Genomic DNA, 25,888 nt, shown 5'->3' with positions numbered 1-25,888 from the left:
AAATGTAAGCTAAATATATATTCCCAGAATTAAAATTTTGCACGTATATTATTAAAAACTAATCTTTATTAGCTCCTATAAGTTAATTGTTTATTAGAAATATCAATATAATGTGCAGCATAATCAGATTCGATGGGGTTGGAATCATAGACTTGCAATTTCGACAATTTTGGTTTTGATAATAGAGAAAGAGAGAGAGAGAGAGAGAGAGAGAGAGAAATAAAGATAATAATATAAAAAATAAAGAAATAATTATCTGATTTATGATTTAAGAAGAATATTTTATAAACGAAGGGTCGCACTCCTACATATTATCGAAAACATAAGTGTGATCTCACACCGCTCGATGAAAAAAGAATTCAAGTGATTGATTAATCTTCTTCGTTCATTATAATACTTTAATCACTTTTTATAGACCTAAGTAGAAGAATAAAAAGAAAAATATTGAAATAAGAAATATTGTAATCATATCGAATATAGAATAAGTTCTAATAATTCTAACTTGATTTAAAACTGGGATGGCTCCCTTGACAGATGTATTTCTTTAATTCTGGATAGGGATGTTGCAGTAATATAACTAAACAATCGATATAATTATTATATTATATATGTTCTTTAAAACTTTAACATAGATTATCATGAAAGGTTCATTATATAATTTTTTTTTTTGTGTTCGAATCAGTATAATCAAAAGGATAATTTTCAAGTAATAGAGATGCAAAATCTATAATTTTAACAGTCTTAAGAAGTAAAAGATAACTAATATTAATGTCACTATTTATGAGTTAAATTAGAACAGATAAAATAATTAATATTAGCAATAAGAGAAGAGGTAGAAAAGAAAGCTAAAAAAAATTTAACAAAAACTAAAATAAAGATATAAGTATTTTGAACTTAATGTATGACTTTTTACGATCTCAATAACGACAGAAGATTTATACAGCTGACCTCAAATCATGAAGACTTATAATTTTGTTGTTGTTTATTATCTAACACATATATGATTATGAGAGCTCTATATAATGGTGCACCACTAAGTGATTTTGATCTATAAATCTGTATGACCAACATATATTTATCTTTCCACATATGTGTACATAATTGTATAAGATTTTAATTTGTTTTGCAATCATAAATATATAGGAATATCAAAGCATCTTAGAAATGTTTTTACTAATGTAGTTAGGCCAACTCATACCAGCAAATAGCTTCAATTATGCAATTAATTGAACAATATTAATGTTTAGCACTTCCTGTGGCCTGGCACCAATTCACCTGAGAATCTCCTTCAACACTCAATCTTAAACTAGTTCTTTCTTCCCTTCTTTACTGCAGTAATTAGTGATACTTAATCGACATGATAACTCTTGTTTCATGACATTGGACATTTCTCAGCAGCTTCTGATAGAACTCAGGAACAGCTGCAATGGTAGTTGATGTTCTTATAGATTTCCATTTGATATGGTCATCTTCTTTATTTTGTCTGAACTCATCAAGTCTTTCAATCTTAACAGCAACAAGCATAACATAATGTGTTCAGAACTATTCAGCTTCTACTTGTGTCTTGAAAATTTATGATGCTTTTATCAACCTCCAACTTTGCTGTTCATTTCCTGAATAATCAGCATTTTTGCTCAAACAATGGATGTTCCTTTCGCAGATTGTGAAGATTGGGTGGTGTTAAGGAAGTAAGACTTTGCCCAATATTAATTATCGTCCCAATTAGGAGTTCAAACTTTGCGTTTGGGTTTTATGAGCTCAGCACTGCAGCTCTCAAGCTGATGTTTCTTTTTTTCCTTCTTTGTCTGTTGCTTATGTGACCTGAACACCATATTATATGTGGGAGATTCAGTGGACAGCAGAACCCCATATCTGTGAACGGCATTTGATACCAAAGCCATTATTTATTGGCGTTGACAAGAATCTGGAAACAAACTGCATTCAGTTCTATTATGTTCTTAGGATCATCATCACCATATTTGCATCATGTTTTCTGCACAACACAGGCCAAGAAAGCATGTCAAAGTAAGCTCATGAATGAAGGCAAAGAACTGTGAGGCCACACTTGGAAGCCCACAGACAACTCTATTAAATATATGATACTTGTGTTCGATGAGAAACAGCTGCACGAAATGATAGAGAAATGAAGTACTAAAGAAGAAGACTCAAGGAAGGATGTCATGCAATGCAGTGCAAATCCATGAAAAGAGCAAGGTGTTTTGGCCTTCTTCTTGAATATTTAATGAACTTTGTTGTCATCGTTGACTTCTAAGCAAAATGCTTGTTAAGCAAATTTTTGAATATTAATTTTCTATCATTGGTTACTTGTCTGTGTCGATCGACTGAATCACACCTACGAGACGGATTGTTAATTACAGGTGATTCGTCGTCGAGGCGAGACGAATCAACCGATCGAGCCGGCCGGTTCGGCCGTTGCCCTCAAACCGGGTCGATTTAGTTGGAGGAGATCACTCGGAGATCTGTGGTTTGTTGGGGGCGCTCGAGTTGGATGGAGGACGACGACCGGTGTTCCTCGAGCAACCCGGGAGGGATCGGGCAGGAGGAGGAAGATGAGGACGGGAAAGTTCTCCGATTCCTCGACTCTTTGGATAGCTATCTTACGCTACTCGATGCCTTGTCTTCCACCCTTCGCCAGGTAAGTCCACCCTTTCGTTGCTCATTTTTTGCTGCTTCTTTAGATTAGAAATCAGGTCGGCTCGATGTCAGTCTTGTTCGACTCTCGCTGATTGTGCAATCATGAATTTTCCGGCTTCGTGTCGGCGCTGAATCAGATTTCCCCGGATCAAAAAAGCAATTTTTAGGGTAAAATGATCTAAAAGTCTTCTTCTTCTTCTTAAACATGTCCTTGTACAGTTCAATAGATTTCATGGAAATTAGGGGAAAATAAAGATAGATCTTTGAGAGGAAAAAGGAAATTCCATCTGCAGATATAACAAGGCCCTTTTTTTTTGCCCTATCGGCAACGCCCTTTCTTCGTACAATTATATAAAAAAATATATATAGAACATAATTTTAGTAAATACAATCCCTCAATTACCAATCAAACTTTTATTTTCCACAACCCCTCAATTATCATTACTTCATACAACCCGTTTCATTCGCGGATCGATCATCCCCATGAGCACCGACACCGGAACCTAGCTGTGTCCCCTCCGACCATCTCGGACGATAGGAGGAGAAGAAGACGAAGAAGGGAAAGAAAAAAAAGGCTATATAAAATGGGTCGAAAGAGTGTTGAAATTAAATGATAAGTTGAGAGCATTTACATCTATTTGCTGAGAGATATCTTAGGAATACTAAAAGTTGAGATTGTAAGTAGCAAGAAAAGAGTTGCTGATAGAAATCCCGTTAACCAATTTTCCTTCCATGTGTAAATCTCTGAAGGATATTTTGATCCATTTCATATGTTCAATATTCTTGATCATGAGATTGTGATCATGTTAACTTCATGCACTTAATGTAGCTGCTTTCTGTATCACATTGAGCTGATCTATGGAACTTAGTGCTTGTGATTTATGCCTTTCTATTCCATTTAGAGAAGACATTTCTTGGCTGCAGGGATGGTTCGAACTAGCTAGTGCTCGTCACTCGATGGGTTCATCGCGCATCTCAAGTGTGTTGCTTGACCAGAAAGTACAGTCTGCTGCAACCACATTTCAAGTTAGAAAATCTATTGATGGATCGCCATCAGGTATCTTATGAATATGTTGTGTCTGAAATAAAATTGCTGTTGGATGAGAATGTCTGTGGCAGTTCTGCATCATGATTTAATCCGCTGACTACATAGTTGATATTTGTAAGATTGACATCTCAAACTTGTAGAATATTTTTTGCATATGAATCTTGAAGATAAAAAATCCTGTATCAACTACAGAGTCACATCCAAGTTTTGCTATTTCAAAATGGGCATCTTCGAGGGATGGGAAATGTTCTTTCACGGAGTTGGAAGTCAGTCGTGTGCAAAAGACATCTAAGAATTCAGAATTAAGGCATCGAGGTTCATCCAACTTCTACGGTATTAAATTCCGTTTTTAACTTTTTTCCTGTATCTTTCAACCTCTCTTATGGTAGAATAGATAACAAAATGTCTTCATTGATTTTAGATACTACAGAGGAACATGACTTGACAATCAATGCATCTTCTACCATTAGTGATAGTGATGTAAGTTATGTTGTCTTGAAATTTTGATATGTTACGGAAACAATCTGGAATGCTTTTTTTTTTTCCTCTGATGGTGAAATTTATAGAAACGATGTTCCGAAATTTGAATGTTGTAGCTTAAAGTTTCTTCTTTCAAACCATAGGTTCAGAAGGAGAGGTCTAAATCCTTATCAGTCTTTGGAACTTTGGTGTCTCCAAAGCTCCGTGGTGCCCAAGTTTCGTTTGAGACAGGTTTGTCATGTCCATGAAGTCATCATTCTTTTTTGAATGAACACTTCTCTGCTAAAATCTACCTCGCTTTGTGCAGCACTTGATGCCATAGTAGAAATTGCAAATATCCGGTCTTCGATGCTCTCTGCCTTCACTCAGTTACAACAAGAAATGAAGAAGGATTTAAGTTGAGTTCTACCACTTTTGGCTGAGCATCCGGTTTTGTGCTTCATCAGCCACTCAAAAAGGATAGCACAATATGAGCTTTTGTTTACAAGATTGATGTTAGAACGACAATGCTTGTAATATGGAGAACGAAACATTGTCTATTTGGCATGTCTGCTGCTACATGAGATATGCTGACCTTTTGATCGATATGCCTTCGTCACAAATAATTGGCAATGATATTTCTCCAACTGTCTCAGAATGTTTCGTTGCCATCGGTACATCTATTAAGAACTAGTGGAAAGATATTTCTCCAACTGGAATACATACCATTGATGTGGTGTGGCTATATCTCTCAGGATCTTAGAACTAATCATTTATGCGGTTACTTTTGTGGTTAGAGAACTCTGTGATTGCAGCTGCTATCACATAGCAGGACTTTGTGGTTAGAACTTTGAGTCCCATTGTTACATGCACATCTATGAAATGAATAAAAATAATGATAATAAAATATTTTCTGGCATTGAATACATACCCGACTTGCAGTGCAAATTAGCTTGACATTCTATCATGTTATCACCATCCCCACTGAGAAAACAACAGGTACATCAATCCACTAAACATCAGATTGTCATCAAGTTTCAGTCGATCGACCAGAATATCAAAAATTATATTGTAATCGATCTTGATACCCCCAATTGTCATATAAATAAATGTCCAACACAAAAAATAAGAGAATATCAGGACCTCACAAAACTTAATAGAAGAAGGTTGGATGTGCAAGAATGAACTGAATTAACTCAAGAAGATGCAATTGCATGATGGCTCCCTCAAACCGTCCGTCGATAGTTTGATCTCACTTTCTGCGACAAGACAGTATTTCCAAGTTAAACCAGGTTCCAGTCATACCTTCTAGTGCTGAATTAGTAAAATATGGATACATGTCATTTATAATGCATAAAAGAAAGCTTTTGGCTATAGCAGTTTCATGACAGGCAGACGATAACAAATGCCTGATCATGGGATTACATCCCAGATGTAAGTATGGTGCATTCATCAATTGTTTGTGCCATTTGAAGGCTGTAAAGCTTGAATAATGAACTGGACAATATCAAATGCTAACTCAAAATTAACCAACAACTAAGCTACCTTGCATATTCATGTATCACAAAACCATGAATCTTTATGTATAAATGCACTGATGCAACATCCAGTTAAACTTACTTCAAAAGAAAAAGTTCATAATTTAATCATGTGTAGGTATTCCAGAAGCGTCTAAAGTATGATTGTAAATTATAAGGTGTGTCTACAACCAAGTTGACAAGTGAAAATCAGAAAGCTGATAGAAATATGGTAACTCTGGGTTAAAATTAACATGAGTAATTTCAAATTTCAGCATAAGGATACTAAAAGGATTATCATTTACACGAGAATATGTTGGCCAAGGAAAAAAGCATTACCCATCAAAAAGCGATAAATGATACTAGGTATTTATCAGCTTATGCTTTTCAAAGTGCACTTGAAGAATCCAGGCAACTTGTTGCTAACTCAAAAGTACTATCCTTATGGACACCTCATTTTAGATAAATACCTCAATTTTGACATGACTAGTTGCATGCAAACAACACTAGTTATGTTCTTTTCCTATCATGACTAACACCAGTGAACAACACTAGCTGCCACAATGGTCATTTACAAAGTATGTGGTATCCTATTTAAAACATCTGAAAAGACAATAAACATGCTTGTGAAATGAAAAGCATAAAGAAAAAATTGTGATCAGGCAATTTGCCACAAAAACCAAAAACTAGCTAAATAATTGAAAAAGGTCATCAGTTTTCTAAAAGATTTTGTTACTTTATGGGTCATTGTTAGCTGCAGATTCTGGAAGTTTCTACTTTGTAGAGAATGAAATGTTTTATAGTTCTGCTATTTTTGCTCTATCCTAAAATATCTTATTTCCTACTAACTATACCTCTGCTGTGAGCCTCTTTTTTTGTATGTCATCAAGGAATTTGGTTCTTATCTTGATTCTCTCCTATTCCAAATACATGGTGCACATACGAATTATCAGCAGCTACTACTTTCAACAATTAAGTTAGAAGATTAACTGACAACAAATATTTGTACCTATCCACCTTTTACAAGAAAGTGGTTTCCAAGTTTAAATAAATAAATCTTCTCCGAAGAATAGGCTTGACAATTCTAGAAAATGCATTTGAAAAACAACAGCTTTATCTTTTATTCTTAAGCAATCCAATATACAAAAAATAAGTGATAATCCAGAAGCATAAATTAAATTAATCAAACATTAATGACAAGGATCCACAGAAGAACCTCCAAAAGAGTGATGTAATAGAAATCTTCCATATGCTGCATAAGGGCAGTCCCATCTCTGATGGAACGGAGGAGATTAATCTCGGTCTGTAATATTTGTTCAATAAGTTGCTTCTCTCCTTTCATCTGCATAGAAGGTTTCTCTTCATCAGAGACCACTTCAACATCATACATCTTTCACAAGATATGCGAGTTTTTTTTGTCTTTTTTAATCAAGGACTTTGATAGAATATATACTATACTGAACATATGTAAGCAGGATGAGGATCATATATGGGGTTGAATGGGAATCCACAACAATAAAAAAGAACCAAGTTATGTTTATTCTTCATATGAAATGGCTAACCAGGAAAGGTCAATTAGTAAAAGGATTCAACTTTGACTATATTGGAAGACACAATAAGGTAAGAAACAATGAGAAAGGGAATCAAAGAGAGTATTTGCGAAGCATTATTTCTTTTTGTTATGATGAAGAAAACCTAAAAGTCATATAATCTAAACATTTTCTTTTGAATTTGTAGTATATATGATTTGCGGCATCGCCTAAGTGTATGCATGTAGGTGTGTCCTTTTATGATAATCAACAGTTTAAGGTTGAAAAAGAATTTATATCGATGCATGTTTACATGGTTCTAAGACATCAGATAAAGGAGACGAGTAATTTACAGTGAGAATTGGTTGTAGTCATTTACAGGGAAATGCAATTAATGATAAGAGCAAAATAATCACACAACATGGTTCAGTTTAGGCATTACCAAAAGAAGAGCTATAGTTCACCTAAAGATAAGGTGAGCCTATTGCACAAGGTTCTATGGGAAGGAAAGGACCAAAGAAGATAACAAAAGATGGCAAAAGATGACATGACACTGCTAGACACACATAAAGGAGATTGTCCAACATCAAATAGTTAAAAATCTGGTTCTTTGAATTTGTTGTTATCTCAAAGGACTATAAGACAGACCAGGCAGGGGTCCATCAAAAGTGTTCAAATGAGTATGGAAAGCAATGTTGCTTCAGTTGAAGCATGCTTCCATATACTGAAATTAGAACAAGTGACTCAAATTGTTTGTTTGTTATATTTCTAGAATTAGTAAGAACACGTCAATAATTTCTGATTACACCTTTGTCCTAAGTTACTATTCAGAAATTCTAGATATACGGCAAACATAAATGGAAAAAATTACTATCTTCTTTTATTATAAGGAATACCATCAAATGCTTGTGGACACCAACATAGGTTCAAATCTAAGCATTCATGTGCACCTATAAACAGGCGGTGACATATCGACAAATGTCATTATTGTTACACCGACCACCAGGCTATGAGGCTTTCCCGGGGGATGTTTTCTATATACATTCTCATCTCTTAGAAAGAGCCGCTAAACGATCAGACCAGACAGGTGCAGGTAGCTTGACTGCCTTACCCGTCATTGAAACACAAGTTGGGGACATAACGGCCTATATCCCCACCAATGTGATCCCCATTACAGATTCGCTGCACAAACATTAATGTATGGCAAGGGTGACACTTACAAACTCATTCACAAGAATATCAGGTGTGGCTTCTCCAATTACATCACTTTGATACCCATCTCCTAGAAATTCTCTATTTACCTGTAGCAACATGTATCAGAATATCAAGTGTAACATACTCTGGTTGCTGATGAATAAACTCGCTAACAATAGTATTTATGGGTCAAAAAGATTGCACAAAACTGAGAATTGACGAAGTAATTAATTCAAATACATTTACATTTGGCAAGGCATAAAAATGGTCAAAAGTGAAAGTTAAAGAGAAAAAATAGGCTCACTTAAACATATGGTTGTCAACCCTATTCATCCTTGGAACCAAGAAAGAACAATAATAAGCTGTTTTAGGTAACAGCCTTATAGTTTTCTTAGGCATCCCTATACCTGTTCATGCACCACTAATCTTGATTTACTCATCTCATCTGATTGGAGTGTCCATGAGGCTCTGGATGCTCTATCTTCTTAAACGATTTTCCCAAATTTCTTTTGTGAAAGCTATATTTTACTGTTCATAAATATATATATTTTTATTGTATATTTTCCAGTAACACCAAACATCCATCTCAACAACACTGAATATGTGTTGTTTGCTGACTATCTAATTTCAGTCTATAAAGCATTGTTTGCCTTACGATTAGTCTGAAAGGCATGTGACAATCACATAAACTCAACTCCTGATGCCCCTCTACAAATATCCCACTTTAACTCTGTTACATCAGTCTCCCCTTTCTACAGAGTAATAGATCTATATGGTTCCTGAACTTTTCATTTGTCTATGTTTACTATATTCTTGTTTCTTCTCTTGGCATTATTCGAGTTTCACAAAGTATATTTTTGGTTTTAGACCAAGAAAACCAATTACAAACAGGAACCAATTTATCATATGTTCCAAATCATCACAAAAAAGAGAGCGATATTAGATCTCCTAAAATAGAAGCAACAATAGCAATTTAAGGGATGGAATGAGCAACTGCCTATCATGTCTGTGATTTACATGAAACACCATTTGGAAGTTGAATGTTACCCATATGGCAATGAATTTAAAGGATGCAATTAACACCATAATCTTTAACTCTGCAAGGTAGATTCAGCCAAAAAAAGTTTCCATAGAGGCATAAACCATAAACTATATAAATCAATTAACATCTCTCCTGGTTTACTGAATTTCTGCTCGGTCACCTAACTACTGACACCTGCCTATGAAGAAACAGCTACTGAAAGCAACACGCTAGAATTTAAGTGAATGTCCCAGGAAGATCTTTAAGAAATTCAAATCTTTTTGAAAAAGTGATACTGTTATCATTTTCAGACAACAGAAGCTTAGAGCTGCAGCTCAAAAATGCATTTGCTTTATATGTCATAGGATATTTACAAAGCAAACCATCAATACATGATCAAAGGCATTTAAAATCATGAAGCTAATTCTCTGCTCTGCTTTTACCAGGATGCTGGCATATGATGTTGTGTACACTATTCATAAAATTGAGAGAAAATACCACAAGGTCCAAAGTCCAGTGAAAGGCTATTTAACAACTGAATATTCTTCAGTCTTCATACCCGTTATTCTATTAACAATAATTGTTACCCTGGATGTCTGAGGCTATGAGCAGTATTCATAAATAAAAGCCATCAATAAGAACCAAGGGTAACATCTACCAATATAACTTGCTACTCACCAATAAATGAAGAATGTTTGTATAAGAAGCTTGCATGACTTTTACCAATATAACTTACTACTCACCAATCCCTCTAAATCTCCAGCTGCAAGATAAACAGGTTGAGCAACATGGCAGTAGCCCATAAGACGAGGCACTGTTGGAATAATGTCTCTGTGGTTCACAATTCTCCAGCTATCTTTGACCCTCTGTACGTTTTGTTTTTCTTAAACAACTTTTTGCATACAAATAAGTGGCAAAAAGACATGATAAAGGGACCTTTTCCAAAAGTTAACTACTTGTGGAATTGTAGATGACAAACAAAAAGAGTTCTACGCTAGAATAGTAAACGAGTTTAAACAGAGTTAAGCATGGGGTTGTAAAATTAAGACATACAAGCTGCTACTAGAAAATTCAACAAAATATTTACCACATCAAGCTTCAAGGGGATACACATTATCAAGTTGTGAACCAATTAGTTTCAGAAATTAGAATATCAATAAAGCTGCTTAAATAATTAAATACAGGGAGCCTGGAACAAAGGGCTACTTAGCAGTTATTACCTGAGAACTGATGGCATCATTGATAAATAAGCATTTATTAGTTGAAAGCAACAATTTGTTGTAGTTGGTCAATTTGCCTAATGATGTATAATCTTTAAAGCTGCACATAATGTTAAAAGGTATTACCTATTCCTTTTTTGTACACAATATAAATGCCAACTCTTGAGCTAAGCAAGATAGATAAATAAGAATTGACAAGGTAGTTTCTGGATTTATCTTGCTATTTGATGGTATAGAATATGGATTTCTGATTAGAAATATGTTAAGTATTTAATAACAGGAAATGATTTTTGAAAATTATGTTAAGAATAATAAGAGTGTTAATCCAAGCCAATATACAACAAAGGGAAACAAATCAATGTATCATATATCTCATCATGAACCTAGGGTGCAGCTACCTCTTCCATACCTCATTATAGAGCTCAGCAAACCTTCTATTTCCAACTCGAGGAGAACCGAAGTTGTACATCGTAACCGTAATTTGTCCATGCCTACAAATAACAACTTAAGATACATATGAGTTGGATTTAGAGAAGAAAAGCTAATATCAGGAAAAAAAAGAAGATGGTAGTAAACCCAAATTATGGCTGTCTATGGCACACAATTATATTTGTGATAGTAATTCATATGAAAATAATGCATACTGTAAAATATACCAAATGAATTACCATGAGTAGAATGAGAGCTATGGTGCAAATATGATATAGTAATTGCTTACAGAGATCTAGTTTAAAAATCTGTTAATATTAGCTTATTTTATGCAAAGATCAAACTTGTGCATTAACATGCTATAGTCAGATTACATAATCTGTATTACTTCAGAGTTCAGAATAGTATAGACTACTGCATGCAGCAAATATGAATTTCAAGAACATTTCAAATTCTCAAGACTGCTGCATCCACTAGTACAAATACCCAGTTATAAATCACATTATTTTTTCCAAGGTAATAAATCGAAACATACTAATACCCAGTTCAATTATAAAATTCAAGCCATGGAAACCCTTAGATGGTGATACTCTGAAATTTAGGGTGGAATGCTTTGAAACTAGTCCTGGATACTGCAGACCTGTAGTATCTGTCAGGAGAGGAGGAAGAAAGATGGGGCAGTGGAGGCGGAGGCCAGGGCTTATAGAATCAATGCTGCAAGGGAGAGAAGACATCAACCTGACATCCCATCTACTCCTTTCTTTTGAAATTTGACTGATACCAAAGGACATACAGTCGATACGTTAGTATCCTACATTCCTACCAATCCAAGAGGGACCTATGTACTTGTACCTCACTTCGTAATCCTTGGTCCAGCTAATCAGCTAGTCTGTAAAATATAAAGATCAGCTAGTATTTTGAAATTTGACTTTCTTTTCCTTCTTGTTTTTTCATAGGTACCGAGATACCAAATGGTATACAGTTGATACATTGGTATCTTACATTCCTACCAATCCAAGAGGGACCTATGTCCTTTAGTACCTCACTTTGTAATTCTTGGTCCAGCTAATCAGCTTGTCTGTGAAATATAAAGATCAGATCCCTCAGTCTCTGCTCAAGAAGTACAGAGGATTGCCCATCAAAAGCTCATTGGCGAAGGAGTGAGTAAAGAGAAGATCTGTTCATCAATAAGCTCTCATGAATGTCTAAGTTTGTTTAGCCATGCATTTTTCAACGAGGAAGATTGCAATCCTTACATCATACCATGGTCTTCTCATTAATTTGTTTTTCAACTTCGGGGAAAGATCTCATTTAACATTTTGAGATCATCATACCATAGTCTTCTCATTAATTTGTTTTTTAACTTCGGGGCAAGATCTCATTTAACATTCTGAGATCATCTTAAAGAACACTTGGCTTCTTTTTCTCAATTAAATTGCACTTCAAGAAAGTTTATTTCTCAATAAAATTGATTATTTGTTTGAGATCCCGATGGAGAATCATCTAACTTTAAAACGGATTTCAGAAATGTTTATTCTAGGCAAAGAAATCAACAAAAAGTCATCAATTAATTGACCTAGAAATTCTAAGAGTTATGTTGAAAATTGAAAAGTCTTTTTATCTTTCTACGGATTACTTTTGTATTAAATGCACTCATTTACTATTTACGTATCCTAAAAGTTACATTTTGGATTTCTAAAAGGTATACTAATTCCCTAGAAAATTACTCTCGAAAATCATTGTCTTCATTAATTGTACAAAGGCTTATAAACCCTTGTAAATAGTGGAGCTTTTCAATGGATCAAACACTTCATTAGAATGGAGAAGAATTGCATCTTCTCTCTTTTAGTCTCTTTCTCTCCTCTCTTATCTCTGATCTCTAATATGACGCCTCTCTTTCTCTCCTTTCTAATCTCTAATCGCATGTCTCTCTTTCTCTCCTCTTTAATCTCTAATCTCACTCTTCTTTTACTCTCTCTCTCTATTTCTCTACCTTGTTCTACATCAAATCTTCATCAAAGATAACTAATTTTTCAATATATCATTTTTTTTACTACAATATTTTCACTATATGACATGGTTGGCTATTTTAACGAAAGAAAACACAAGCATATTTAAGTATCCTATTCAAACCTTTGCCAGAATTTTTTGATTAATGTCCTCTATATGTTAAAAAGCTAATCCAAGGAAATAAATCTCATACTCTATAATGTTCACTCAAGTCTTGACAATATCCTCGGCTTGCAACTATCCTTCCCCTTTTTTGATAACTTATGTTGCATTACTTAGTTGAGTCATTATTCCGCAGCATTTGGAGGATTTTCCTCTGGCCTACAATTTATGAATCCATTTTCTGATCTTTGTTACAAGGGAAGAGGAAATTTCTGATATGCCTTTCTCATTGCCAGATACTCTATATTTCTTTTCTTTCCCACCAGAATAGACTTTCAGTACATATAGCAGGAATCAAGCATGTCATTTCAAGAAAATGGAAAAAAAAAAATCTGAAAGTTAGGAAATGAAAATGCATCAATTTGTATGGGAAACAATGTTCTACTAACTTTGCCATTCGACTTGATGATAATTCAAGAGCAAGAAGTGTAGCAAGTGCACCACCTAAGCTATGTCCAGTAACATAAAGTTGCCATTTAGGTGCATTTTTTGATTCATCTCCCAATCTGTAATAGAAACTCTGATAATATTAATCAAAATAGTTGAAAAGCAATTAATAGTAATTAAAAAACACCACAATAAACACAACTGAAAAACAAAACTTATTGTTCTTGTTTTTGTTGAAAGATTCTTATTATCTTCACCTTGGACATGTTTTCAAAGTGCTTTGTGTACCTTTATTATGGTAAATTTTGTTGCTTTGTGTCCACTACTCAGACAGTGGCACCATAATGTATATTATGGCATGCCAAGTCATTACAGCACATAAGAAAGCTTGTACCAAGACAGATTTGGAATAGAATGCTGTAGAGAAGAGGTGATGTACAGGGCCGAATCTCCATCAGATACATTTGCAAAGTTTCATTATCATGTAAATGCTGAAAAAATAGGATCTAGTGCATCAATTAATGGCAGAGGGTTGGAATGGATTCCACAATACGGAAACAAATAAGATTTATTCTTGTTTTCCTGTGATGGTGGAGCTCATATTAGCCTCATGAAACATATTTATGAAGATGAGAGTATAAAGCAGGGTTTTCTGTACCAATGCGTAGTACCAATCCAATAGGATACCGGTACACGGACCACCCTCTACGGGGCGGTACCGGTCACTTGACCCCGTATCGGGCAATACGGGGTTTGTATCGAGTGGTAATAGTCAAAATTCGATCGTTATCGACCTGTACTAGTTGGTAACGATCGGATTACCGACCTGTACTGGTTGGTGACGATCGGATTTCGACCGTTACCAATCAAGGGCTGAGATTGCTCTATTTTAAATGGTCGATTTGACCGTTTAAGGCTTCGAAAAGGGTTTTTAAACCCTTTCCTCCCTTCTCTTTCAACTCATCTCACTCTCTCGATCTCTTAAACTTTCTCAAACTCTTTTTCACTCACATCTCTCTCTTGTTCTCACATTTTCACTCTCCCAAACAAAACGAAGCTACGATTTATGGATTTGATCAAATTCAAGAGATTAATTTGGGAGGATTAACAAGAAGAACACTCTAATCAAGAAGTAAGTATTCTCTTTCTAGATTTTTATTGATTTATGAGATGATTAAGTCTATTCTATGTGGCATATAACTTAATGTCTAATATGTTGTTTGATATATTTTTGATAGTAGAATAGTACTAATTAGGGAGTAATTAAAGTCTTTAATGTTATGATTAGTGTGTTTAATATGATTTTTTTCGAAAGTAGACACTTAATAGGTTAAATCTTTATATTTCATGCATATTAAGGATCATAATTAGGTTTTAATTAAGTTTTTTTAATGTTATGATTAGTGATTTTAATGATGATTTAATCAAAATTTGATCGATATTAGGTCAATTTATATTATTTTTAATAAAATTATACTAAATTTATATTTATTTCTAACTTAAAAACCCTAATCTAACTTTTTTTCTACTTTTCAGGTATTTTTGAATGTTTCTTTTTTTATGATTTTGGGTGTACCATCGATATACCCCAACATACCATTGATACTCCTCGGTACATACTGTACTGAGCAGGACTCGGTACATCGATACAAACTAAAATTGTAATCCTTGGTATAAAATATAAACAATGAGGGGATGGCTTTCGGGGGACTAGATGTGTTTCCTATAGATTTTTTTATAAAATATATTGTCATATAATTAACAATTTTGTTTGTAGTGCTGTCATTTTTCTTAACATTGTTTCTTGCATGAGCAACAGGGTTTTGATCAATCTGGCTTAACCTAGGAGTGAAGGCTACACACACCATGGTTTAGACTAGGCTTAGTCTAGGAAGTGCTACAGTGTTAGCACTTCCTGATTTTGACATGGTCTTTAGAGTTGATACTTGACACAACTCCTCCCATATAGGCATAGCTCTTGTTTTGAATCATTAATGTTGTCCTATTGCCTATTTTGGTGAGAAGTTAAATGATGCAAAGCATGATACTCCACATACAATTTTAAGTTTTATGCAATCATTCAGGATTTAAACATTGGATAAGGCATTACCTTCGTTAGAGGGAATTTTGTTGAACTCCAACCATGAGGGTGTTGTGTTCGCTGAACTCAAATTTGATGGAAAGAAACAGCATGCTAAATGACTTTTACTCCAGTAACACAATTCATCTTAAGAATAAAATGGCCAATGCACTGAGTCATAAACTGAGGTCATTGGTCAAAATGTCAATCCAGGTTGCATGCTTGGAAGTGCTTAACAGTCATATCACAGTTGTCCATAGTTTGGATCCACTTGTCAGTCATGTCAGGACTTTGGTTTTGATCCCACTGCAAACGTTGTCATTGAAGAAGGATAATTGTTTCCGAGTCCTACCTATGGAGTCTCTAGTTTATGAACTATATTGTGGAGGATTTGGTTGGTCACTTTGGCATTAAAGAACATTTTGGTGCGTGAACTCTAATCTAGCTAAACTTGTGTTGTAATGCAATGGGATATGTTAAGCTGCACGGTCTGCCACTTTCTTAAAGGTCACTCTCAGTATACGAGATTGTACACTCCCATTGTCTGTTCCAACTGCAACCTAGGTTCACCAAAATGAGAGCATTGTGTACCAAGTTACAAAGTTGATCACTTTTATGGCAAACTGATATCATCTATGCTTGATAGATACAACACATTTTCAAGTCATTTTTAGATGACATTATGACCTAATCTAGAACTAAGTTTCATTTCATCAAATGCACCCCATCCACAAAAAATGGGTTGGCCAAAGTGATTGATGATCAGATGGTAAATTGTTAAGGTGTTTGGCAAGAGTGTCCTAAGTGCAACAGGATCTAATTCACAGCCCGAATATGCCTTTAACAACTCAAAAAAAAAGTTCCAAAGCAGTTATTTAAATAGGCACTCGGGCGCTTGCCTAAGCGCTCGGGTGAGGCGAGGCAAGGCCCGAGCACCTCATGTGTGCACCAGGCAGCGTGCTTCAACGAGGCGCCGCCTGGGTGCTCGCCTGAACGCAAGCACTAGGCGCTTCAGGCGAGCACCCGACTCTATTAGGCAAACCGAACCGATTTAAGGCTGGTTCGGTTCATAGTTTCTTACCTCAAAACCATGCTTCATGCCTGTGCAACCCCGAGGAACCCTAGCGCTCCTTTTGCCTCCGCCACCGATGCTATATATATATACCGCCCGGTAATGAGCAATCTGTGTACCGATTTGTTAATGAACCGGTACGGGCGATATTATTCAAAATTGAAGACCTTAATTAATAGCATGGTTTGCAGTACCGATCCGTACCGCCCAGTACGGGCGGTACGTACCGGTCCGACAGGCTTTCGGTACGCGGACCGCCTGTTACCGGTCCGGTACTGTAGCGGTACTGTAGCGGTGCTATCGTTCGTAGTGCTACTGTTAACAATTTTTTCTCCCCCCTCTAACTTTAAGTAACATACTGTTAACAGTATATTTATAATTTAATATTATATTTTAATTTAAATAATTATATTTTAATTATATTATTTATTTTTTATATTTTAATATTTTAGAGAATATTTTTTTTCTCCTCTTCTAACTTAAGTAATATATTATTAACAATATATTTTTAATTTAATATTATATTTTTGTTTAAATAATTTTATTTTTTATATTTAATATTTTAGAGCGTCTCATTTTGCTTGGGTGAGCGATTTGGGACCTTGGTGCCTAACACTTTTTAAATCATTGGTCCAAAGGTAAGCTATCATTTTGAATCTCTTAATACATCGTATTCATCACCTTCTTGATTAAAACCCTTATATTATTTTGTATTAAAACTCAATGATATCTCACTATTTCAAAGTTTTTAACAAACAAAGCTCATATGCAGAAAAAAGAAAGATCCATCATTTAGTCATATAAATATATTAATAAGAGCATGAACATATAGTTTGTACCATTGGCACAATAAAATAGGTATGAAATTTGTATAGGCAATGACAATGAATTTAAAAATTACAGATCTAAAGAATCCTAATATATTAATCAGATAGAAAAATGATGTTAAAGCAAACCTGCATTTTATTATATTTCAGCATTGTACATATATCATGTAAATAAATTGTATTTCTGTTTACGAAGAAAAATGACTTACTCAAAACCAATTGCAAGTTCAGTGAGCATCATTATCCGAGTCCTGACTGAATCATATGCATTTAAGAATCCACTATGAACCTGTCAAAATTTAATTCCAGTTGAACATCATGCTAAATTATATAGAATAACTATTGAACTCAACAAGGTTATTACGGTAAGCATAAAAGAATAAATTTATATCATTACCTGAACTTCTTGTTTAAAATCACCACTTAGTCTCTCAGGGTTTAGCCTACATGATCAAGAATGGCATAGAAAATCAGGTTACAATATCATGTATGTATTTCTTTCCAACATTGCAATTTAAACAAAATTTGGAGCAATATCAACACAAGAAGCTGAGTAACCCATCCCGAACTGACAAATTTATTTATACAAATATTATCTGAAGCATGGATTCAAATATTATCTGTACGGTGCACGCCAATCAGTATTTATCAGTCTGGTCATTTTTTTGCAGGTTATGCCAGGCGACATAGGTCAATTACCACTCTTCATACCAATACCATACCAATTTAGTAGATTACCAAAGTCGGTATCGGACCGAGGTTTGAATCCTTGATCTGAACTTATTATCAATTTAGTCAAATATAAGGCATTTGACTTCTTTAGTCAAATAGTTATATTTAGAATTTAAATTCCAATGTTTATGGTTAGTTCTTGGAACCAAGGAATTAAATTCCACATCTACGGCTCCATATGAGATGGTATTTACTAATTCAACAGTCGATCAAAATGTGGATCAAATGATTTAGCCAAGTTTGATCGAGTATGGATTATACCACTCGGCAATCTCATTGTACCAGGCTTACCGGGAGGTGAATAGCCAAATACAATTCAGTACCAGGCAGTAAGCTCATAGCTGTATTTTTTTTCTTTCGTTTGTTTATTCCCTCTCTCTTGTGCTCTTTCTTTCTCATGCACTCTCTCTCTCCTCATGCTCTCTCACTCTCCTCCATCATTGCCCTCTCTGTCCTGCCATGTCACTGTTGTGTCTTCATTCGGATAGTCATTTCCTCCTATCAATACACATCCTCCTCATCTTCCTCCATCTCCTCTTACAAAAGGATATGCCTAGATATTGCATGATGCAAAAAGATGATCAATATTTTCAAAATCTCCTGTAAGGAAGAAGAGAATGGTATCTGTAGTCTGTAGACACTGTACAATATCAACAAACAAGTAACACGATAATTTTAGGTTTAGCTCATAGCCTCATACTATGTATGTAAAAGAATCAAACCAGAAATTAGAATAAACTATTAGAATAATTTATTTACTGTAAATGAATAGATGTATCTCAAAGGTATGATTAGATATTGCATAATGCAAAAAGATGAGTAATATTTTCAAGACCCCCTATAAGGAAGAAGAGAATGGTATCACTTAGCATAGGAGAAAGTAGAGAATCAGACTGAAGGAGTGAATATTTAGCAGCCGAGGGTGCTGGTTGTTCTTTCAGTTTGGGAAATGGACTTGTCACTTTGGTTCAGAAAACACATCTATAATGAAAACACTTTCTTTCTCACCAAATTCCTTATCTCTGAGTCCTGCACAAAATCAATGCGATGACGACCATGATTATGCATCACAGAGTTTTCTATGCATGGTCTTACATAATTACCTAAGATGGTCCTCAATCATAGTTACAATTTAAAAATACTATAACCATACTGCCTGAATGAACCAGTCCCACCGAATACCATAATGCAGGTACCATTTTTATACCTAACACATCGACATTAAAAAAAAATTCTAAATTTATTTTTGGAGTCCTACCAGAGTGAAAACATAATGACCACTACATATCAGCCCATCAGGGTTCCAAGATCAGTATTGGACCAGTATCCTAAACTTTGGTCTATAAAAGTGGTGCTCCATTTGTGACTTTCCATCAGAAGGTGCTAATCATGTTTTTTTCACCATCAGGTAGTTGCATAAGATGAAGGAAATTTTCATTAATACATGATACTTCACAACTGCTTTCCACCACTGAGGATTTTGTGGGGGTCTTTGGAGAAATCATTTTATTCTGCAGCTCAGGTAAAAGATCAGAGATACTTTTGCTGTTTTAATGTGTTGAATAATTTGAAAAAACAGAAATGAAAATAAAAACGAAAAAACAAGGACCCAAATTCAATTGGAGGTTTTTTTTGGTGTTGTTGTTCCTATAGAGTGAATGTATCCAGGGTTTGCAAGATTCTCTCTTGTATTTTTACTTATATAAAGAAGTTAGTTGCAATGAAGATGCTATAGAGATGTCAATTTCTTCCTTGTTTGTATTTTCTCTTTTGTGGCTTTTTCAATTTCTTAGAGAAATAATTTTCGAAAAGTCGAAAAGCATGCATATCCTTTGCATTAAACTAAAAGGTAGAATCATTGCCTTCAGAAAAGGACAAACCTTCATACCATAATAAGGTTGCTCATGGAGTGGCCAGGGCTCAAGTGATGGAAACAACCTCTCTACTTACATGGGTAATGTTGCATTCATTTACACTACCCAGATACTGGACTAGGGGAGCTTTACGCACTAAGCTACACTATTGGTCTATGAGATATCTCATGTATCTTATGTAGGATAAATGATAAATCTATGCCAAGTATTCTATGTAGCCCTTAGTCAATGGAACATCTATTATATGCTGTTTTTCTTGTTAAAAAAAGCATCTAGATCCATGGAATAGATTATTTCTTAGTTCTTTTTCCAGATCAAACATATGCTTCGCTTTATCAATCAAAAGTATCTATATATTTTCAACATACTTTGTCCTTAGATCATACTACAAGGTAGAAGTCTTGTTATTCCATCTATATTCTCAACTTATAGTAATGGTTCTAAACTATTTATATGGGAAGAAAACTAATTATGAGAAAATAAAATAAAATAAAAACACATAAGAAAAAAAAATTGCATTCATAAAATGTTTGATTCCAAAGAATATTGATAGCAGTTCATTTTTAAATTTGAAGATTTCCAACGACCAAAACCAATTTTTCGAAATATATTTATAAGCCTAACTTAACCAAGGATGATGATACCAAGGTTTGAAAAATCGTACCGTACCGGAATTTCGACATTCGCTCGGTACAGTACGATATAGTATATCGAGCGGTAAACCGTTCAGTATACCGCTCGATATATATATATATATATATATATATATATATATATTTTCCTTCTCCGGACGACATTGCCTTAAATAATAATAATAATAATAATAATAATAATTATTATTATTATTATTATTATTATTATTATTATTATTATTATATATATATATATATATATATATATATATATACCGTCCGGTAACGGGCGGTCCGTGTACCGGTCAGCTGACGGACCGGTACATACCACCATGTACGAGCAGTATTATTCGAAACTGCATACCCTGGATGATACAACAACAATAAGCCATGAATTTCAATCATTTACGGTTAGCTACATATATTTTTTCCTAACTGCAAACCCTGTTAGTGGCTACATTACTTGCTAAACTACAGGCCATCCAATGCCTTATTATGGTTTCCTTGAAAGCTTCATAGGAATTTATCTACCTGTTCCTGAAAAACTAACCAAAATTGACTCACCCTTATATTCTAAAGCATTGATTGTTTATAGAGATGATAGAAAAAGAAAACTGCACTGAGCAATTTCACTTATTCCAATTCAAACCAAGGTTCGCAATTTCATGTACACCAGTCATTGCTCGGATCAGTACAGTACATGGTATCAGTCATAGCTCAGACCAGTATGGTACCCGTCCTACCAAGTTTCAGAAAAAACCTAAAAATACTGAAAAAATATAAACTACTTGGTACCGCCTGTACCGAACGGTACCGACCTGTATCGAATGGTACCGACCTGTTGGGTACCAAACACATCATTCGGTTTACAGTGGTTAGTTAACCGGGAACCTATTGGGCTAGTAAATACTGCCCATACCATCTCATACAGAACAGTATTACGAACCTTGGTTCAAATGTCATTTTGGTGACAACTATTTGTTTCTTCTAAAAGAGTCCAAAATCTTATCATGATTGAGACCCAAAGAGAACATGTCTCATAGTATTGGTCCATTGGAGCTCATTAGTTGAACAAGAATCCTATCTAGAATAAAATAAATATTCAATTGTATATAAATATATATAGGGTGATCCAAAGTTGTTTCCACGACTCAAACCTTGATCGCTCAAGTCACAAAGGAGCAATCCTGGTATATATACATCAAAAGTGGAAATTTTAATAAGTTCTTACCCAGCTGGAAGTAGCATTAAGTCGGTGCACAAATCCTTCCATTTTGACTGATCATACAACAATTGCACATGTAAGTTCCAGCAAAACTTTACTCAACATTAGAAATCTATTTGCAAGAAAGAACATGCAAAAAATTAAGTGTAAATATCTAATAAACCAAACAACATACTTGCTCAGTACCTCTGAAGGCAACAACTAATCTTCTCCGAACGGAATCACGCCAGATGGCCACCTACAGATCATTGTATATCAGTTTACTCAGTATTCCTAAATTTTGTGAATTTAAGAAAGGAAGACATGTAGATTTTATCATAATTAAAATCACCAATATGCAGTTACAGACTCACCTGTGTATCTGTGGTGGTGTTATCAAGAAAACATATCTTTTCAAAGTCAGATTTGATAAAACTTGTACGGCCCAACGAAGTGGCTAGCATTGTCCAGGCTTCCATTGCACTTTCTGCGCTTGAAAACAGTTCCCTCATCTCCTCAGCTTTTTCTGTGTCTAGTTCAAATCCTTCTACGGCAACAGTTCCTGTGTCGTTTGAAGAATATCCTGCAATGTCATCTTCAGTCTTGGAAGTGTCTTCTCTACCGCTGCTCTCAAGCAATGACATTAGATCATTTCTCTGTTGAGAGAGTGTGGCAGTGAGGATCATTAATGCTCCAAATATTGTCTCTGTTTGGCTCAGCACATCCCTTGATACCTTCGTGATGTCCATAAGTGAGTACTTCGACTCATCTATATTAGACAGATGATCACTCTGTCTCTCATTATCACCCTTATCTTCAGGTGTTGCAAGTCCAGATTCAACATACTCTTTTTCTGCAAATCTGAGTGACTGTAAGCTGACCTTATTTAACTTGTCAAATCCATCAAACAGTTTGATCTCAGGAAGTGAAAAGCCAAACTTCTGATGAACAATTTGATTGATACTTTCAGCAAAAGTTCTCCAGAAATACTCATCTGGTGGCCCTGATTTATCATCGTTCTCCAATGTAGAATTTTCTTCCTCATTAGTTTGAACCAAAAGTAACGTGGGCTCTTTCTCAAGGTTTGAGTTAGATATGGAATTATCTGAAGATTCTGAACTGCTCTCTTGCTGCAGAAATGTTGCTGAGCTAGCATTCCTACTTATAGATTTATCAGTGTGTTCTGAGTCATTGTTATCATTGTTGAAAGAGGAAGGTTTCTCAAGATAAGTATATCCAAAAGTTTTTAACTGCCCAAAGGCAGATTGTACAAATTGACTAACATTTGTACCCTCAGACCCAAGGACCAGTTTGAGAGTAGATCCAAAGTTGCTCTTTATAAAAAAATCTGAGAAAAAAGGCATTCTCCACCACAGTTTCTCTTCTTCAATTTCATCATAGCTTCTGTAAATAACCTAATAAATAAAGCAGTACTTATAAGTTACTAATTGTTCAACCTTTATGGTTAAGCAGAGCAGACGAATGGTAGATCTAGAAAAAAATATCCTTTAAATATTAGAAAACAAGCTTCGTCATTAATAGAAGTCAATTATTTATTTTCTTCACAGAAAAAAGAGGATCCTGATACCAATCATTTTAATCTCAGTGTGATACTGGTTTCAGCAGGTACCTATAATACTAGACAGTACACCGACCTATAAAACCTGGTATCATTGAAAAAATTAAAAAAAAATATATTATTGGTATAAAGGTATGTGTTTCAATATCAGCACTTGGTGGGACCAGTAAATATTAGTCCGTACCAACTGGTACCATTGAGATATGAAACCTTGCCCCATACATCAATTTATTAGGAGGTTTACTGTTTAGGATAATCCTTTTTTTGTGCTGATTAGAGATAGATGTCATAGATACCAACATCAAACATATAAGATTTTCCTTAAGAGTTAGTTTGTCTTTGGGATAAGCTAACATGCAAAAACATTTGTATAAACAAAATAGGAACTAGGAAGCATACATGTCACTTCAAAGTTCAAAGTAAACAATATTGTGTTGGAAAATGTTCATTTCAAAGTTAAATGCTTCGCCTATAGCAACAGAGCTACTTTCTGTTATTTCAAGAACAAGATACAAATTGATCAATTCCACAACACAAAAAAAAGACAAGACAAATGATTCAAGAAGACAATCGAGGAAGCTCCCTTAAAAGGCATAAGTTATACAAGTTGAGTGGCATACGTCAGCTCACTGCGGTATATTTTAGTCACCACTGTTGGGTCTAACATATCACAAGAACTTCATATAACCAGTTGATGATTAACATCTAATAAACAGATATAAAAAACATGTTTAGAATTTAAACAAAACAGAACAGATTAGAGTTTTAAAAAATTATCATTTTAAGGATTGATTGGCAGTAACTACTTTTATGCATATAAACCAATTTTTACCTCCAAATATATCTTTCCACCACCACTAATCCCCTCCAGTTCCACTATCACCTCATGCAGGTTGCCTACAACAACAAATTTTATTACACTTCTTTGTCCAAGAAAACAAACACTGGCTGTACACTGAATGGATTGTCTTGCAAATTCTAAGAGAACCAACAATTTCTTAACTTCAGCAATCAAATGCATCATTATCACATAGATACAAAATTGTCAGACGAACCTTCCCGCTTATTTTGAAATTTAGTAGCATAAAACATATATTAAATTTGTATGGTCTACCAATTTTAAGTATTAGCAGCTCACAACTTCATAGCTTGTCAGAACTTACCACAAAACACGAGGTTTCCTGAGTAGACTCAATACAGCAAATAGTAAATCACAACATGGCAATTGATTCTATGCATGTGAACATTCAGATGAGAGTATATAGATGCTTTGATAGTATAACCATAAAAACATACGATGGATTAAAGTTGAGAAACAGTTGTCATGATTGGCCATTTCACATGTAGGACACTCACCATCACAGAAAGTTTCGAGATTAACTCCTGCATTTCCCATGCGTTTGTGTGGAGTAACGAGATTCGCATCCCAAGCTGCAACCTTCATTTACAAATTAAGTACCATAACAAGAGATTAGGTGAAAAATCAAACCACTTGTAAGGCTAAAGTAGTAAAATATTAGGTTGAAATTAAACAAGTTTCAAACACCACTTGTCATTGATTGCTTCCATAATTTTTCACTCATACTTTTAGGAAATTTTTGTTCTCCATAAATGTTGATCTGAATATGTTGATTAAGATAGAAGCTAGGCTTAAATGTAATCATCATCAAGTCAGCTTGTGGAACACTGGACAATGATAGATTGATTTGATATTACTTATAGAGAAAAAGTTAGCATAGTTGAGATTAGAATGTTGAGGTCGATGTATGGGAGTTAATAGAAAAGAAAAAATAAGAAATGTTTTAATTTAAGAGAAATTAAGTATAGCTCCAATAGAGGATAAATGAGGAAAAATCATCTAAAGTGGTATGAGCATGTTAAGAAATGGCATATGGATACTACAGTTAGACAATGCGAGCCAATTAAGAGTAGTGATGTAAGGAGATAAAGGGAAACCAAGAAGACCTTCTAGAAGCAATAAAAAGTGATTTGAAAACACTTGATTTGAAGGGAAACCAAGAAGACCTTCCTAGAAGTAATAAAAAGTGACTCGAAACACTTGATTTGACAGCTCTTGACTTGAATGGACATGTTTCGTTACACAAAACTCAATGGCAATAAAAGATTTATGTAGTTGATCCTAAATAGTTAGGACTCGGGACATTACAGTTTGTTGTTGTTGTATTTCACATGAACTATATTTTAGCAAACATATGCTAAAAGCATATTGTTGTAGCTCAAAAATTGAAAGTCACTT

The 25,888-nt window shown here is 34.6% G+C and overlaps 2 protein-coding genes across 7 annotated transcripts in view; one reads left to right on the top strand and one right to left on the bottom strand.

The window, feature by feature from the left end:
- Positions 1 to 2,468: 2,468 nt before the first annotated feature.
- On the top strand, positions 2,469 to 4,809 carry LOC103976496 (uncharacterized). The gene is made up of 6 exons (XM_009391718.3): positions 2,469 to 2,656; positions 3,580 to 3,712; positions 3,896 to 4,036; positions 4,125 to 4,183; positions 4,327 to 4,414; positions 4,491 to 4,809. The coding sequence occupies exons 1-6, from the start codon at positions 2,510 to 2,512 to the stop codon at positions 4,583 to 4,585; spliced, it is 663 nt and encodes a 220-aa protein (XP_009389993.2). The 5' UTR covers positions 2,469 to 2,509; the 3' UTR covers positions 4,586 to 4,809.
- Positions 4,810 to 5,045: 236 nt separating this feature from the next.
- The window catches only part of LOC103976508 (uncharacterized), a 34,365-nt gene continuing 13,522 nt past the window's right edge, over positions 5,046 to 25,888 (bottom strand). For 2 of the 6 annotated variants that reach the window (XM_065175717.1, XM_065175716.1), the window contains exons 6-18: positions 24,988 to 25,069; positions 24,464 to 24,528; positions 22,427 to 23,467; positions 22,249 to 22,311; positions 22,080 to 22,126; positions 18,008 to 18,053; positions 17,820 to 17,899; positions 13,634 to 13,750; positions 11,053 to 11,134; positions 10,167 to 10,289; positions 8,429 to 8,509; positions 6,896 to 7,021; positions 5,176 to 5,421 (exon numbers count right to left, since the gene is read on the bottom strand). In XM_065175717.1, the coding sequence (XP_065031789.1) occupies positions 5,389 to 5,421; positions 6,896 to 7,021; positions 8,429 to 8,509; positions 10,167 to 10,289; positions 11,053 to 11,134; positions 13,634 to 13,750; positions 17,820 to 17,899; positions 18,008 to 18,053; positions 22,080 to 22,126; positions 22,249 to 22,311; positions 22,427 to 23,467; positions 24,464 to 24,528; positions 24,988 to 25,069 (1,986 nt within the window). In that variant the 3' untranslated portion in view covers positions 5,176 to 5,388. The other 4 variants (XR_010503491.1, XM_065175719.1, XM_065175720.1 and 1 more) reach the window with 4 other exon arrangements.

This window comes from Musa acuminata, chromosome BXJ1-4, assembly GCF_036884655.1.
Source record: "Musa acuminata AAA Group cultivar baxijiao chromosome BXJ1-4, Cavendish_Baxijiao_AAA, whole genome shotgun sequence".
Taxonomy (NCBI): Eukaryota; Viridiplantae; Streptophyta; class Magnoliopsida; order Zingiberales; family Musaceae; genus Musa; species Musa acuminata.
The sequence above is the reverse complement of the archived record's forward strand: the minus strand, read 5'-3'. Positions and strand labels throughout refer to the sequence as shown.